This window comes from Musca domestica, unplaced genomic scaffold (genome assembly GCF_030504385.1).
Source record: "Musca domestica strain aabys unplaced genomic scaffold, Musca_domestica.polishedcontigs.V.1.1 4, whole genome shotgun sequence".
NCBI lineage: Eukaryota > Metazoa > Arthropoda > Insecta > Diptera > Muscidae > Musca > Musca domestica.
The window spans coordinates 18922713-18938674 of NW_026712328.1; the positions used below are offsets into that span (position 1 = coordinate 18922713).

General features: G+C 33.6%; 2 protein-coding genes across 2 annotated transcripts in view; one reads left to right on the forward strand and one right to left on the reverse strand.

Annotated features, from left to right (window-relative positions):
• The first annotated feature begins 261 nt into the window (after positions 1–261).
• Positions 262–5509, forward strand: LOC101887994 (structural maintenance of chromosomes protein 1A). Its single transcript, XM_005176385.3, has 14 exons — positions 262–598; positions 662–1031; positions 1140–1308; positions 1400–2293; positions 2348–2476; positions 2534–2616; positions 2693–3065; positions 3151–3264; positions 3328–3583; positions 3641–3945; positions 4206–4327; positions 4392–4895; positions 4969–5146; positions 5205–5509. Exons 1-14 carry the CDS (start codon positions 412–414, stop codon positions 5265–5267), a joined length of 3747 nt encoding a protein of 1248 aa, XP_005176442.1. The 5' UTR covers positions 262–411; the 3' UTR covers positions 5268–5509.
• Positions 5510–15196: 9687 nt separating this feature from the next.
• Positions 15197–15962, reverse strand: part of LOC101887830 (uncharacterized) — a 227799-nt gene continuing 227033 nt past the window's right edge. The window contains exon 5 of the mRNA XM_020039846.2: positions 15197–15486. Within this exon, the coding sequence (XP_019895405.2) occupies positions 15459–15486 (28 nt within the window). The 3' untranslated portion in view covers positions 15197–15458. The remainder of the gene's footprint in view (positions 15487–15962) is intronic.

Here is a 15962-nt window from a genome sequence, read left to right on the forward strand (position 1 = left end):
GCATCAGTTTGAAAAAAAAATTGTGAACATATGATTGCGTGACTTTACCTTAATTTTACCATGAATTTTTCATTCAAAAATTTAAATTACAAAATTTGTTTGACGGTTCATTGTCCCTGCATCTGTGTCGATGCGACTACCTGAATTCTTCTACCATAGTACATCCATTTCGACCGATAATATCGATAGAAAAACTATCAATCGATATCCTGTTTTAAAAAGTATCGATACTATCGTTATTGATATCAATTGTCTATCACCTCTATCCATAACAATCGTTTAATCGCTTTGTAAAAGTGCGACAATTACCTTTTTTCTTGTAACTTTCCATATAAATAAACAAGGCATACTCTGCAGCATTGTACAACCGGTAGTAAATTGTGCAACCTGGTGACATAAAATCCCGCCACCATGGCAGACGAGGAGAATGCAGCTGATGTGACACTAACATCTGTTGTCAATCAAACCACACCGCCCAATGAAATTGAGGCCTCATTTCTCCAATACATCGAAATGGAAAATTTCAAGTCCTACCGTGGTCACGTTCTAGTGGGTCCACTAAAGCAATTTACGGCAGTAATAGGTCCGAATGGTTCTGGTAAGTCGAAATGTAAATTTTGAGAATTTCGGCGGGTTATTGTTTTACTCTCTTGCATTGCAGGCAAGTCTAACTTTATGGATGCCATCAGTTTTGTTATGGGTGAAAAAACGACCAGTTTGCGTGTAAAACGTCTAAACGATCTAATACATGGATCTTCGATTGGTCGACCTGTGGCGCGTAGTTGTTATGTTACGGCCAAATTTATTGTTAATGGTGACTACCAGTTGGATTTTCAACGCGCAGTTATTGGCGGTTCTTCTGAGTATAGGATTAATGGTAATAGCGTTTCCAGTGCATCCTATTTGGCCAGGTTAGAGAAGATGGGCATAAATGTCAAAGCCAAAAATTTCTTAGTTTTTCAAGGTGCTGTCGAAAATATAGCCATGAAAACTCCAAAAGAAAGAACCGCCTTATTCGAAGAAATAAGTGGGTATGTAACTATGTGTTGAATAAAATACATAAGAATACTTACGGTAGCCTCCAGTGCCTTTTATTTATAGAATCTATTATAAATGTTTACTGTTCAATTTTATTACAGTTCTGGTTTATTAAAGGAAGACTATAATCGTCTTAAACAAGAAATGATACTGGCAGAAGAGGAGACACAATTCACATATCAAAAGAAAAAGGGTATTGCGGCTGAAAGAAAAGAAGCTAAACATGAGAAAATGGAGGCTGACCGCTATGCTCGTTTAAAAAATGAATATGTAAGATATTACACCTACTAAGAGTTTTTTCGAAATCAATGATTAACATTTACGCTTATCATTGATTAACATTATCTGCTTAAAATTTCAGAATGAGAAGAAAGTCGAATATCAGCTGTTCCGACTTTATCATGTCGAGAAAGATATACAAAAACTTAATGACGAGTTGGAAATAAAACAAAAGGATGTCAAAGAAGTTGAAAGTCGTAAAGCTGCTGTAGACGAGGTGCTGAAGGAAAAGAAGAAAGAATCCGGCAAATTCAATCGTGATTTGGCAAAAGTTGATCAGGAAATACGTGAATTTGAAACGCAGATGAATAAAAAGCATCCGCTATACATCAAAGCCAAAGAAAAGGTTGCACATTGTCAGAAAAAGTTAAAATCATTGGCAAAAACACTTGAAACGGCAAGAGAAGCTGACAATGCACATCAACAAGACATACGGAAGCTTGAGAAACAACTAAACGAAGTTGAACAGCTGAAAAAAAGATTCGAGGACGAAATAGCAAATGAATCAACGCGACGTGGCAAAAGTGTACACATGGAAGAAGGTCTGGTACAGGAATATGATAGTCTCAAACAAGAAGCAGAAGCAACCGCTACTAAATACCGTTCGCAGCTGGATTCTGTTAATCGAGAACAGAAATCTGATCAGGATTTACTCGATGGAGAAACAAATCGCCGAGCATCGGTGGAAGAAGCCCTAAAGAAGTTAACATTGCAACGTGAGGAGGCCATAAAGAGACGAGATAAATTAATGGATCATATCAAATCGTCAGAAGCAGCCTTGGAGGAACAGAATCGCATCAAAGATGAGCTGAAACGTGATGTGGGTAGTTCTAAGGAAAAAATTGCTGAAATACAAAGTATATTGGAAGATGTTCGAGATCAATTAGGTGATGCAAGGAGCGACAAACACGAAGATGCCCGTCGAAAAAAGAAGCAAGAAGTTGTCGAGCTGTTTAAAAAACAAGTACCGGGCGTGGTATGTTTTTCATGTTTTTTATGATGAATATGTTAATAGTTTATCTCCTTTCAGTATGATCGAATGATAAATATGTGTCAACCTACACATAAACGTTACAATGTGGCCGTTACCAAAGTTTTGGGCAAATTTATGGAAGCAATAATAGTCGATACCGAAAAAACTGCCCGCCAATGTATTCAGGTAATTGACATCTATATTATAATGCATTCATAAATTATCCTTCTTTTCAATAATCAGATACTTAAAGAACAAATGTTGGAAGTGGAAACATTCTTGCCGCTGGATTATTTGCAAGTTAAGCCCCTTAAAGAACGCCTAAGGTAAGTAGTTTTTCTATTCTATGTGTATGTATATGTGTTTTCCAATAACATATTTAATAATTACATTATTATTCAGAAACATAAGTGAACCACGCAACGTTAAACTTGTATTTGACGTTTTAAAATTCGAGCCCAAAGAAATTGAACGAGCAGTACTTTTTGCCACTGGCAATGCTTTAGTCTGCGAAACACCTGAAGATGCCATGAAAGTGGCATATGAGTTGGATCGTTCACGTTATGATGCTTTAGCATTGGATGGTACATTTTACCAAAAATCTGGACTCATATCCGGCGGTAGTCATGATTTGGCACGCAAAGCTAAGAGATGGGACGAGAAGCACATGGCCCAACTTAAAATGCAAAAGGAAAAATTGAGTGAAGAGCTTAAGGAATTGGTTAAGAAATCCCGCAAGCAAAGTGAATTGGCCACTGTGGAATCTCAAATAAAGGTAAAAAGTTAATTTACCATTAATTTCAAGAGGGCGATACCAGTTTGCTTGCAACGCGCACATATTAAAACCAATTCTTTTCTAGGGTCTGGAAAATCGATTGAAATATAGTATGGTAGATTTGGAGTCATCGAAGAAATCTATACAACAATTCGACAAACAGCTGCAACAAGTTCAAAGTCAATTAGATGCGTTTGGGGTAAGTTATTAGAAATATGTATTGAAAGATAACAACATTTAATTTATTTTATTCTTTTCGCAGCCAAAAATAACCGAGATCGAGAGACGCATGGAAAAGAGAGAAGAACATATCCAGGAAATCAAAGAGAATATGAATAATGTAGAAGATAAAGTATTTGCTGCATTTTGTCGCCGTTTGGGCGTCAAAAATATACGACAATACGAAGAACGTGAATTAGTAATGCAACAGGAAAGGGCTCGCAAACGTGCCGAATTTGAACAACAGATTGACGCTATTAACACTCAGCTGGACTTTGAGAAGCAGAAAGACACAAGAAGTATACTCTTATTTGTGTATTGTGTATAAATATTATCGATGTATTGAACTTTTGCAGAAAATGTTGATCGCTGGGAGCGTAGTGTACAGGATGAGGAAGATGCATTGGAAAAGTTGAGAGCCGCCGAGAAACGATATTTAAGTGAAATTGATGAGGACAAAGAGAAAATGGAGAAACTAAAACAACTTAAAGCTGAAAAGAAGCAGGCTGTCGATGATATGGAAGAAGAAATTTCCAAAGCAAGGAAAGATGTCGCCAATTTGGCTAAGGAAATTCACAATGTGGGCTCAATGGTGTCATCGATTGAATCGAAAATTGAAACAAAGAAAAATGAACGTCACAATTTGCTGATGCAGGCAAAGGTGGGTTGAAAAGAATACATAGAATAGGAATTTCTAAGTTAAACTTAGTTACGTTTTGAGTAGTCAACCTTTGTCAGTGTACCCATATATCCATAGCGACTGACTTAAGGTATTTTTAAGGTTTCAATCACTTTATAGATTATATTAGAATTGATTATCCTTAGCCATTCTTTAAGCATGAATTGATTTAATGCTCATCGTAAGCCCTGATTTGATGAAAGAATCGAAAGATGATTAATAATATTTTTTATTATTTACAGATGGATTGTATTGCTATTCCACTATTGAGAGGATCGCTGGACGATTGTGTCGGTCAAGGTGGTGAAATTGACAGTAATACCCCCTCAACTTCTGCAAATGCCGTTGTAGATAAGGAAACCAAGTAAAACACAACATTTGAATATCAATATTACATCATTCTTATAACAACTTGCTATTTTTTACAGCATTGAAGTCGATTACTCAAGTCTACCACGCGATATTTGCAAACTCAAAGACGATTCGAGTTTCAAGAAAATGAACGAAACATTACAAAAAGACCTGCAGGCGAAATTGGATGTTTTGGAGCGTATACAAACTCCCAATTTGAAGGCAGTACAGAAACTTGATGCTGTTACAGAGAAGGTGCAGCTGACAAATGAAGAATTTGAAACCGCACGCCGTAAAGCGAAAAAGGCTAAAGCTGCATTTGAACGTGTGAAAAATGAACGCTCCGAGCGCTTTATTCAGTGTTGTAACCATATATCAGATGCCATTGATGGGATTTATAAGAAACTTGCACGCAATGAAGCAGCCCAGGCATATTTGGGTCCCGATAATCCAGAAGAGCCTTATTTAGATGGTATAAATTATAATTGTGTAGCACCGGGCAAACGTTTCCAGCCCATGAGTAATTTGAGTGGTGGCGAAAAGACAATAGCAGCTTTAGCATTACTATTTTCCATTCATAAGTATGACAGAGAAAAGTTCTTATATCATATTAAAGTTCTTATATCATTATAATTCTGATTTTCTTCATTTTAGTTATCAACCTGCTCCATTCTTTGTACTTGACGAAATCGATGCCGCGTTGGATAATACAAATATTGGCAAGGTGGCCTCATACATTCGAGACCATACCACAAACTTGCAAACCATCGTTATTTCATTGAAAGAGGAATTTTATGGGCATGCCGATGCTTTAGTCGGCATCACGCCGGGTGTAAGTTGATTATATGTTGTTTATTAACCGATAAATAATATTTTTCTGTTTATTTTAGGATGGCGATTGTTTGGTTTCCAACGTTTATATGTTTGATTTGACTCGTTTTGTGGATAAGTAATCATTGCAACCCTTAATATTAGATTCGAGTTTCACAATTACATTTTATATATTATTTCATAATTATGATTTTGTAGACTTTCAGATATAAATTTTTCCTTTCCAGTGTGACGTATTTTTAATATTTAGAAGCAACATAGATTAATGCACAAAACTACCATTTAAGTAATAAAGAAATCAAAAGTTTTTTACTACAATATATTATGTAAAAATGTATAATACAAATTTAAGATTCCAAACAAACTTCAAAATGGTCTGCACTGTTTTCTTTTTATTAAGACTGTGCGGTTAACATTAAATGGATATTGCAGGTATATTTAATGTTATATTAGTTTTTATGTTGAAATTGATGAGGGTCTTAAAAACAGCTGTAGGGCGATTGAAAACCAAATACCAAGCAATTAAATTAAGATAGTACGTCATCCTTGGAGGTGGGCCGGCTACGTTTAACCAATCGACAAAGAGCTACCAGACAAAAACCGAATCTGTATAATTTTGAATCCTGTGCCGGAAATCTGATGTGACATTGCAATTTGAATTTTGGAGATTAGATTGAAGCTAATGTATGGGGGGAAACAAAAAATAGATACCCTCATCTGTCAAAGATTCGCCTAGTCGTGTTGGCGAACACCCTGTTTCGATTTACTACTAACGTCCCGTTATCTTGTGTGATGGTAAAGTTAGATCGAAACTGTCCTCTATTTTGAATAATGCGATTTTTTCGCCCAGTTTCAAACATGGAGAAGTGATTTAAAAATTAGGAAATATTGTCTTCCAATAGGTGTGTGATAGTGTCCCAGTTAATATTACTCAGCAAATTGTAATAAGAACATTTTCTCAATCATCTACAGAAACGATGCTATATAAATGTTCGTCATAGACCCCATTAAATATGCATATATATTCATAATCAGCATAAAACTCTAAGTCGTTTTGTCCGTCTGTATGTCTGTTTGTTTAAATTACGATACAGCCCACATTATTTGACATATAGCGTCAAAATTTAGGTGAAAATTTTGTATTGTGTATAGGATGGTTGGTATTGAAAATGACCTATCGGTTCACGTTTTGGTATAGTCCCCATATAACGGTATCTCTCATAATTCGGTATTTTGATGATTTTTGCCAAATTTCTCCTCGGATTTGTCTAACACATATAACGATACCTACCTATATTGGGTATTTTGATAATCCACACATTTACGCGTATAATTGTTTCAAATTTGGTATTTTAGAAGGAGACAATCCTTGAAGTATAAAATTGTCCACAGAGGTTCCCGTTTTGGTATGGCCCCATATAACGGCCTCATTCACTTTATGGTTTTTTGATAAGTTAACTGCATTATCCAAACAGTCTTACTGGTAAATGAAGTTTAAAGTGAAACACGCTTGAATTTAGATACTTTTATATAAAAATGTTTACCCTCAGATGGATGATAGTAATAATTCTGCCCCGCCCAAACTTAATTTGTTTACTTGTTTTTAAAGTAATATGAATTATTTGTCATTGAAATTGTGCGTTGGAGACCCAATAATTTCCATATCTTTTATCATAGTATAATTCAAAGACGATTAAATAAATTAAATCCGGTTCCTTAAATCATATGATGGTTATACAAAACGTGATCAGTTTTTGCATAGATGGTTTCTTCCCAAATTACCAACATTTGCCGAAATTAGTATGAAAATATGGTTAAAATGTAAGATAGACTTGAAATCGGGTTGTATCCTTATCCGGGGGTTATGGCCCATATCATGAACTGCAAAAGTGATTTAAGGTATCGTGAAAGTTTAGGAAGAATTTCTGAAAGAATAGAAATCCTTTTCCTTTTATATTCGGTATTTCACTGATTGCAGTCCCAATGAATTTTGCATAATGAGTTCTCTTTGGACAAATTATTGTCATGTGATAGAAGTAGGTAGGTCCACGTGTTGGAATGAGCCCCATAACGTTTTGTCGGTTATTTTTGCTTATTTAAATGTGTTCGCATCTTCCAGCTGAAGCACGATGTAGATCCTGGAGTTGAAAGTTAAATGCCAATTTCTGACATGAAAGATCGCCATTTAACATCTTATTGCGTACTATTTCAAACTTGATATTATTCATTCAGAATTCAAAACAATAAAAAATGTACACTTCTATATAGTTTTTAAATTGAAAAAATTTCACGCCAAAAGGATTTCTTCTTTTATATTTTTATTGGCATATTCTACGCAATTTTTTTGCAGGATTCCATTCCGAAATTGTATGAATTGTGAAAATCCGTCAAAACGTTCTTGAGTTATAAGCATAGTAACTAATAAACAAATTGAAAAAATCTTCAACTTGTTCGCTGGTTTTTTACAGCCAATATTTAAAGGTCCTTACGAAGTTTGGTCCTTAATATTATTTTGAAATTTGATTCCATTGAAAAAATGTTCAGTTTTTCCCTATTTTAGAGTTTTTGCAGTGCAATATGCTCTTTTTTGATTTTTTAGCAATTTTGGTTTGACCACGTTAAATTATTTTGACATTATCTATTCAGTTCCGCCACTCCATAATTTTCGTCGCTTTCTACTACCCAAAAAGACTACACATCATATTAGAATTCAAAAAAAAAAAAAAAAACACTACAAATGTACATTCCGAAATAGTAAGTCTAAATGGAAAAAAATCATGCAAAATAAAACATTACTATTGTACACTTCAAAAGTCAAAATGAAAATTTAAAAATTTCACATTTTTACGCGATTTTTTTGGTTTTTATCCTTTTCTGCCAAGAGACAATTCCGAATTTGTGTAAATCGTTAAAATCAGATTAGCGGTTCTTAAGTTATAAGCGTAGTAACTAACACAACTTTCATTATATATATAGACAGATTAGAAGTATGCGTGGTCAGTTCCCTGGCGCCCAAATAAATTCCTAAGTTTTAAGGGAAAGTCAACAGTATCTCGTGTAATAATTTTCAAGCCGATATCTTCATTATCTGGCAAATGTAAAGATTTTAGATAAATCAAGATAGTGGGTGTAAAAGTAGGCGTGGCCAATATTTTTTTCTTTAAAAACCTAACTCGGGGTATGACGAACGTTTGTACAAAAAATTATGTAAATCGGTCCAGCCGTTTTCAACTGATTCGGTTACCAACAAACAACAATTGATTTATATATATATAGAAGAAGAAGAAGATAAGATATATAATTTTAGCCCAAATGGACTGAATTTTGGCAATTTCGACTCAATTCTTCCTAGAAACAAGATCTTAAAATTTAGTGAAAATCGTTTCAGATATAGCTATAGCTCCCATATATATGTTTTATTCAATTTGTTGTTATAGTCCCTCACATGCGTAGTAAGCACTCCACGACAATGATATTTGACACCGGGCATCAGATACTGCTCGGAAGTACCTCTGCCAAATTATATCGAGATCCGTCCAGATTTTTATACAGATTCGATATACATCTTCATCCGATTTTACGGTTATTTCTCACCATATATGTAATATCAACCCAAATTGAATAGATGTTTTCATATTCAACCGAATTTTTCTATTTGGTGAAAATCAGTCCGATATATATATTTCTCCAATATTTTTTTTAATGAGGATCAAAGTCATATAATGCAGTATACATCAATGTTATTTGGATCATAGTTGGTATGATCTACTTCACAAAAATTCCCAATATATTTTTTTTGTTACGGGAGCTCTACTAAATACACATAGTGGTGTAGGGTATCATATAGTCGGCCCCGCCCGACTTTTGACCTTTCCTTACTGGTTTCAAATAAAAATTATCATCATACCTAAAATATTTACATGTGACGAGTGGCGTATTATCTTACTCGGCACATACAGTTTAATGTTCCGCATCTTAGGAACAATATTTAATCTGTCTTAGGCTTAAACATATATAGAAATGGAGATTTTAACCCTATATCTTAGGAAAACGTTCTGGGTGCTGTTTTGACCTTTTATTTTAAGTCAGTTCTTAAGGATCCAACCCCCAGAATAGCCGACTAAATTTTTTTCCAAAATCTTCACTGCTAGGTATTTTATTGAATTAAATGTATGTATAAAAACGAAAACTTACGCTGACAAATAAATTTAAGGCCAGTTCGGTTGAAAATGCGGCATGTTTTATAGCAAAACAATGCGCGATATTGTCGATCTTCATACTTGTCCTAGCTGCAATATAATTAGACTTTGAAGCAAAATTCAGAAATCTCATAATTAAATATTTTATGACTTATAATACTAATATTTTAGTTATCTCTTTAGATAATATTCTTCCTTGACTTTTATACCCCCTAAAAGGCGTGAAATTTATAAAATATTTGCTCAGAAATCGATGTACATTTATTACAAAGTTGTGCGCCCATATTTAAGAAAGAACTACAACATATAAATTTGACAATGAATTGATATCAAGTAAAACAAGTAAAAAGCAGTAAATTTGACCAACCCGAACTTTGAATACCTTCCACCATTTGGAACAAAGTTAGAAATTTTCAAAAAAAAAAAAAAAAAAAACATAAATAAATAAATAAAAAAAAATCTGTTAAAATATTAAAAATACCGAATATATCCGTTATATTGGGGTCTATACGAAGGCGTGGACCTACATAGGCATTGTTTGTCACAAGTCATTACCATTTTCAAATAAACTTCAAACAAACTTGAAAAAACGGCGAATAATATAGCTAAATTCATCAAAATACCGTATATAGAGAGGTAGCTATATGAAGACCTGGACCTTCATAAACAATGTTCTGTCACAGGCTGCATTTTCCATTAGGAACATCGAATACGACATCTTAAATAGTTAAAATACCGAATATATTGAGCTACTGATATATGGGACCTATAAGAAGACCTGGAACAGCATAGACAATTTTACGAACTCTAAATACGTAATTAGAAACAACTCCGTTTAATAAAGACGCTAAAATTATTAAAATACCGAATATTGGGAGGTACCGTTATATGGACGCTATACGAAGGCGTGGGCCTGCATTTACAATACTTTGTCATAGGCTGTAGTACCCATTACGAATTCTAAATTTGAAACAACTCCGGTGAATATTGTCCCTAAAATCGTCAAAATACCGAATATTGAGAGGTGCCGTTATATGGGGGATATACGATCTCGTGGACCTATAAAGAAAATACTCTTCTAGGGGGTAAAGTATTCAGAGGGAACTTCTAGTATGGATTTTCAGGCAATTTCATTTAAAAATTTGGCTGCAAACATCAAAGTACTGAATATAGGGGGTACCGTTTTATGGGGGCTATACGACATCGTGGACCGATATAGTCCGTCTTCGAACTTGACCTGCCTGCTGACAAAAGACTGATCTGTGTAAAATTGTAGCTTTCTATCTTCATTCGTTTTCACTCTAGCTTAATTAAAGCTGACGGACGAACGAAAGGCGCTAAATTGTCTTATAATTTTCGCTGATCAAGAATATTGGATGTTCGATGAATTAAAAACGGAATGACGAGCCTTGTATACCGTACATACCATGGTACAACAAGGAGGTAGAACAGATTTGTAAAAATACAGAAATACAGCTCCGAGGCTATGCCCGCTTCTTATCAGAATTATTCAAAATTATAGGCAAAAAGTTGTTTTCATTTATTTGGCATTATTTGTTCATTTCAAAAATAAGGTGAATGATGAATGAAATGCTTGAAGGATCTCTCATAAATATGATTCTAAGAGTTCAATCTTTCAATTCCATGGCAAATCTGGTTAATATTATTAATGCGCGCCCCGCAATATAAGTTTCTTCCATTCAATGATTTTGAAAATATTTTGCTTTTATTTTTCAAAACAACAAATACATACACAAAATACTATGTGTGGCGGTGGGTATAAAAATGTAATCTATGTAATAGAAGAATACAGGTAGTCGCATCGAAACAGCTTCTGAGACTGTCAAACTGTCAAAGCTATTTTGGAATCGAAATTTTTTAATGAAATATTATTAAAATTTTTAAAAATTGTAAAAAAATGTCTATCTTAGCAACCTGATAGGCGACGTATAGGAAAACATATATAAATCTTTTTATTTTTGAAAAAAAGAAAAAAAAATTAAAAAATTTTTTATGACATATCAATGTTCCACAGCTGTGATGCATCTATTCTTCTACCATGATGTAATCGTAGGATTGCGTGGGATTACCTTTGTAATTGCTATCTCAACTCAACTTATCAATACCTTGCAAGCAATAAATATCCCACAAATCACTTAGAAGTCACACCAAATCATTGCGTTTGATATCGCTTTCTCACCCTGAAAGGAGCATCCTTCGGGAAGAAATGAACCACGCTCGCGATATTTTTAAGCGTGACTAAATAGCGTATACAGCTTATCTTCTAATAAATGTGGAAGTCACTTCCTCGACAGTTATTGGAAGTGAACAAAAATTATATTTTTTACTCCAGCCTTAACAATTATTTTTATTACCCTACAACATTATGTGTTGGGGGTATTATAAGTTTGATTGGGCCAAAAATTATGTAACACCTCGAAATATTAGTTTCCCACATAGGAAAGTATATATGGATCTTCCTATCTCGCCGAGCCGAGATCTAACTATGTATGTCCGTCCGTCCGTCTGTCCATATTAATTTTTAATCACTCTAAGATCGCAATTATGTCCCAATCTTTACGAAATTTAGAAAGGAAATGGGGCATCGCATAATATTTAGGAGTTGAAATGGAAAATTCCTGATTTTGCAGTTGCTCTACACGATGCAAATATAGACCAATAGAAGTTAGCATGGGACTAGAACTTAGGGCTCGGCAGAAGCATTTCAATTTTGATGGTCATCGGTTAATATTTAGTGAGTGAAATAGACCATAACATTTGTTTTAAATAAAAGTCAATTTTTCATTAAACAGCGAATATTTGTAATCCCGGCGAAATCACAAACAGACGAAAAGGTCCATTGTGACCGTTACGTAGATACCGATAGTAAATATATCGGATATATATAGCGAAATATATACAATGTGTATATATCAGAGGGCTGCAATGAGTATGATTGAGTAGGCTTGATCACACACAGTGGAAATACAATCAAACTCAATCAGTCGGTCAGATGTAACATGTTCATTCGAGTTGCTCAAGTCATACGATAAAGTTGTGATCAAACATGTATTGATCGAAGTTTTGTGTTCACAATCAAACAGCTCACATCAGTTATTTGTTTACGAACTTATGTTGAATTGTTCAAAACGGGTCGATCATGTATGATGAGTCTGATCGGTTTTGTTTATCCTAGTTAAGTGAGTGATTTGATTTGATTAAAACACAAATGTTCGAATCTGAGCGAAATCATGATTGTAATTTTACAAAGGATTTCATAACTAAAAGCTGTTCCCATTAAAGAAATTGGTGCAAATTATATTTAATAAGCATACAATTTTTTCATTTTATTTGGGTTTTTGGTATGTTAGACTTCAGTAACTTATTAAAAAAACAAAATTAATATTTTTAATAAAGAAACACATCATTGGTATTTAGTAAACTAAAAATGTTTAAATATTTTTTTTTTGTTACAATATTGGTCAAGATTTTTCACAAATTTCGACCTTTTCGTGTGTAGTTTCTACTTGCATCAATTTCGGTCACACTACCACAATATTCTTCTATTTCAAATATTAAAAAAGTCAAAATAAACTGCCCCAACTTAATTGAATGGTTGAATAAACAATGACGCTGAGCGAACTCGATTCAAAGAAGACAATCACGGTTGTGATTGCTCATTTACAATCATGTGTTCGATCAACTCATTTCGCTGAACACATCAAACCGTCTCGAACACTCATATTTGATTATGAGTGAAGTGATTCAAACTGAGCGTTCGATTCGATCCGAAGCGAAAACGGTCATTTCATTCAGATCAAACTAAACGACAGCATCAACAAAAATCATGTAAGAAACCGAGTGTGCTTGAATTTTTGCATACTCGTTGCAGCCCTCTGGTATATACAAAGGAAGGGGTTGCTAGCTAGAATGCTAATATCTCTAGAATGGCTGAACCGATTTTGACAAATTTTGTCAATTCAAATGTCTTCCTGGCATAAAAGAATAAAATGTAAAAAAAATCGCATAAAAAGATGCCAATAATGATGTTAATATAGATTTTATAATATTTTGTGATATATTTTTACTTTTTTAAAATTTTTTGTGATTTTTTCAATTTGACTTATAATATTGAAGTGTATATTTTGTAAAATTCTTTCACCTTACAACACAGGTTGGGGTTATAGTTATAGATTGCAATTATCTTCCGATCCTCACGAAAATTTTTACAAGGTGGGGTTAGGCTCAGAAGGGCTAGGCCTATTGTTTTCAAAGATGTTCGCAATATATTTAGGGGTTGAAATGGACCAACAACTAAAAATGTTCCTGATTTTGCAGCCGTTATAAAGGTCACAAATAGAAACCAAAGAACACGACATCTCGCAAGAAGTTAGAGTTTAGGACAGCGGGTAGAATGGACCACTACTTTTGTGTGAAAAAATACCAATATTACTTACGGGCGATATCTGAAATACATAAAAAGCGAACTTCTGGCTTTTTTATGCTGATAGCCAAATATCGTAGACAAGCCAATCATATAAATGAGTCTAAATTTGGAGATACTTGATACTCTTGCTTTTGGAGATAATCGCAAAATATTTAGGGGTTCAAATGAACCAAAAACAGAAAAAATGTCCTGATCACACAATTAAAACCAATCGACACGCCTGAGAAGAGAGTTAAGGACAGGGAAGAATTCTAGCATTTTGAATGACCATTGGCTTATATTTAGCTGTAAAATGGACCACAATAATTAACAGCATGACGGAGTGCGTAAATAATGGGCAAATGACCCTGGTCAAAATGCTAAGGGTAATATCTGGGCAGTACACCGTGACATAATTTCAAAAGCGAAATCTTCCAAAATGGATTTGGACATAAGGAGGCTTCCAACATATTGTAGTGTTGTATGGTATCACATGGTCGGCCTATAGCCTTTGCTTACTTGTTTTGTATTGTTATTTGTACTTTTCCAATGTAGGTTTACAAGTATAAGTTACTAATTATTTGAAATACTCATACGTAATTTTTTTTGGTATTTAAAAAATGTGATGTATGGCTTAGGAATCGAAATCGGTGTTCAGAGAGCACAACTGATATGCTTATCACTGCGCCACAATGTCTTACATTTCTTAGATAGAATAATGTCTTATTTTTGTTCAATTCGTAAGTAATTGTAAACTATCAATGTTTCATCCGATGGAACTCACAAAATAGTGTCTGCACATGCGACACCTTATTTTATCTTCCTACGCAGTAACTCCCTGACGATGCAAAGTAGACAACAGTAATTTTGTTCTTGTAAATGTACCTGCTATCGCATTTATTAGGATTAGAAGCGTCGCAGAAGTGGCATCTTAAAAAGGAAGTGAGTGACTCACTTCCAAATGCTTGCAGGGTAGTGTTTCGTATTTTCGTATTGTAATACTAAGTAGTCATCCAATACCAGGGTACGAAGTACATATAGTAGTCTTTAGTATAATCATTATGTACTCCCATCAGTTACTTTCATACTGAACTTATAGCTCCATATAGAAAATATTTCTAAAAACTATATTACTCTCAAACCAATATTGACTCACATTCGAACATTTTGAATTGAAGCTTTATACTCCGTGGGGAAAATCTGGTACGTTTTAGAACACTCCTTGTTTGAATTCCCAAAATAAATAACCCATACACACCAACTGTTCCACACAGTCCAATTATTAGAATTATTTCTTAAGTGCTGTTAAATAACTTTTTGTTCCAATTTTTAAATACTCAAAGACTCGTATTTCCACAAATTCGAAATTTGTATTTCCAATAGACTTTTCCTCTGTCCATACAGAAGTAGAGAAAATAAAACACTATTTAGCTGTTTACACGTTTTTATTGTTTTTGTAACATTTGAATGTTTTGATTTACAATAATCAATTTGAATTTTTTTGTAACTTTTTTACATAACTTTTATTGGGTAAACATCATGTTGCATGTTTATTTTTGTTGTCTCTTTAGTCCTTACATCTTGATATTTTGTTGTTGGTTTTCTGAAGTTTCGTTTTAAAGTGTTTTCTGTTTTTTTTTTGTTTGTTTCTTTTTTTATTTATTGTTATAACACAAATTCATCAAATTTCAGCTTTTTGCAGTCCCTTTGTTATTTCTGAAATAGAGAAAAAACACATAAATATTATTATTATTATTAAAAAAAACATACAAATTTGATAAAATCATTTAAATCTAAATAGACTAGATTTGAGAATAAATTATTTTGTTTTGCTGTTTTTTTTTTTAATTTAATGTCAATAATGTTTGAAGTATTATTATTTTATTTCGGCAAACTTTTATATTTAATTTTCAAGTTTTTTATTTTATTTCTAAATAAAACGATGAGGCGAAGTATACACAGTTCCTCAATTTCACCTGAAATCGAACCAAGCCCATTTTCATAAAACTCGGTATTTAGATGAGTTATAGCGCAATTTTACTCTTGAAGATTAAACCACTGGATTTACTAAATCCAGTAAATTTCCTGTGTCGAATGCCTACTGATTTAATAATTTTAAAACAAAACAAGTAAAAAAAGCTGTAAGTTCGGCCAGGCCTAACATTAAATACCCTCCACCATTTAGAACGAAT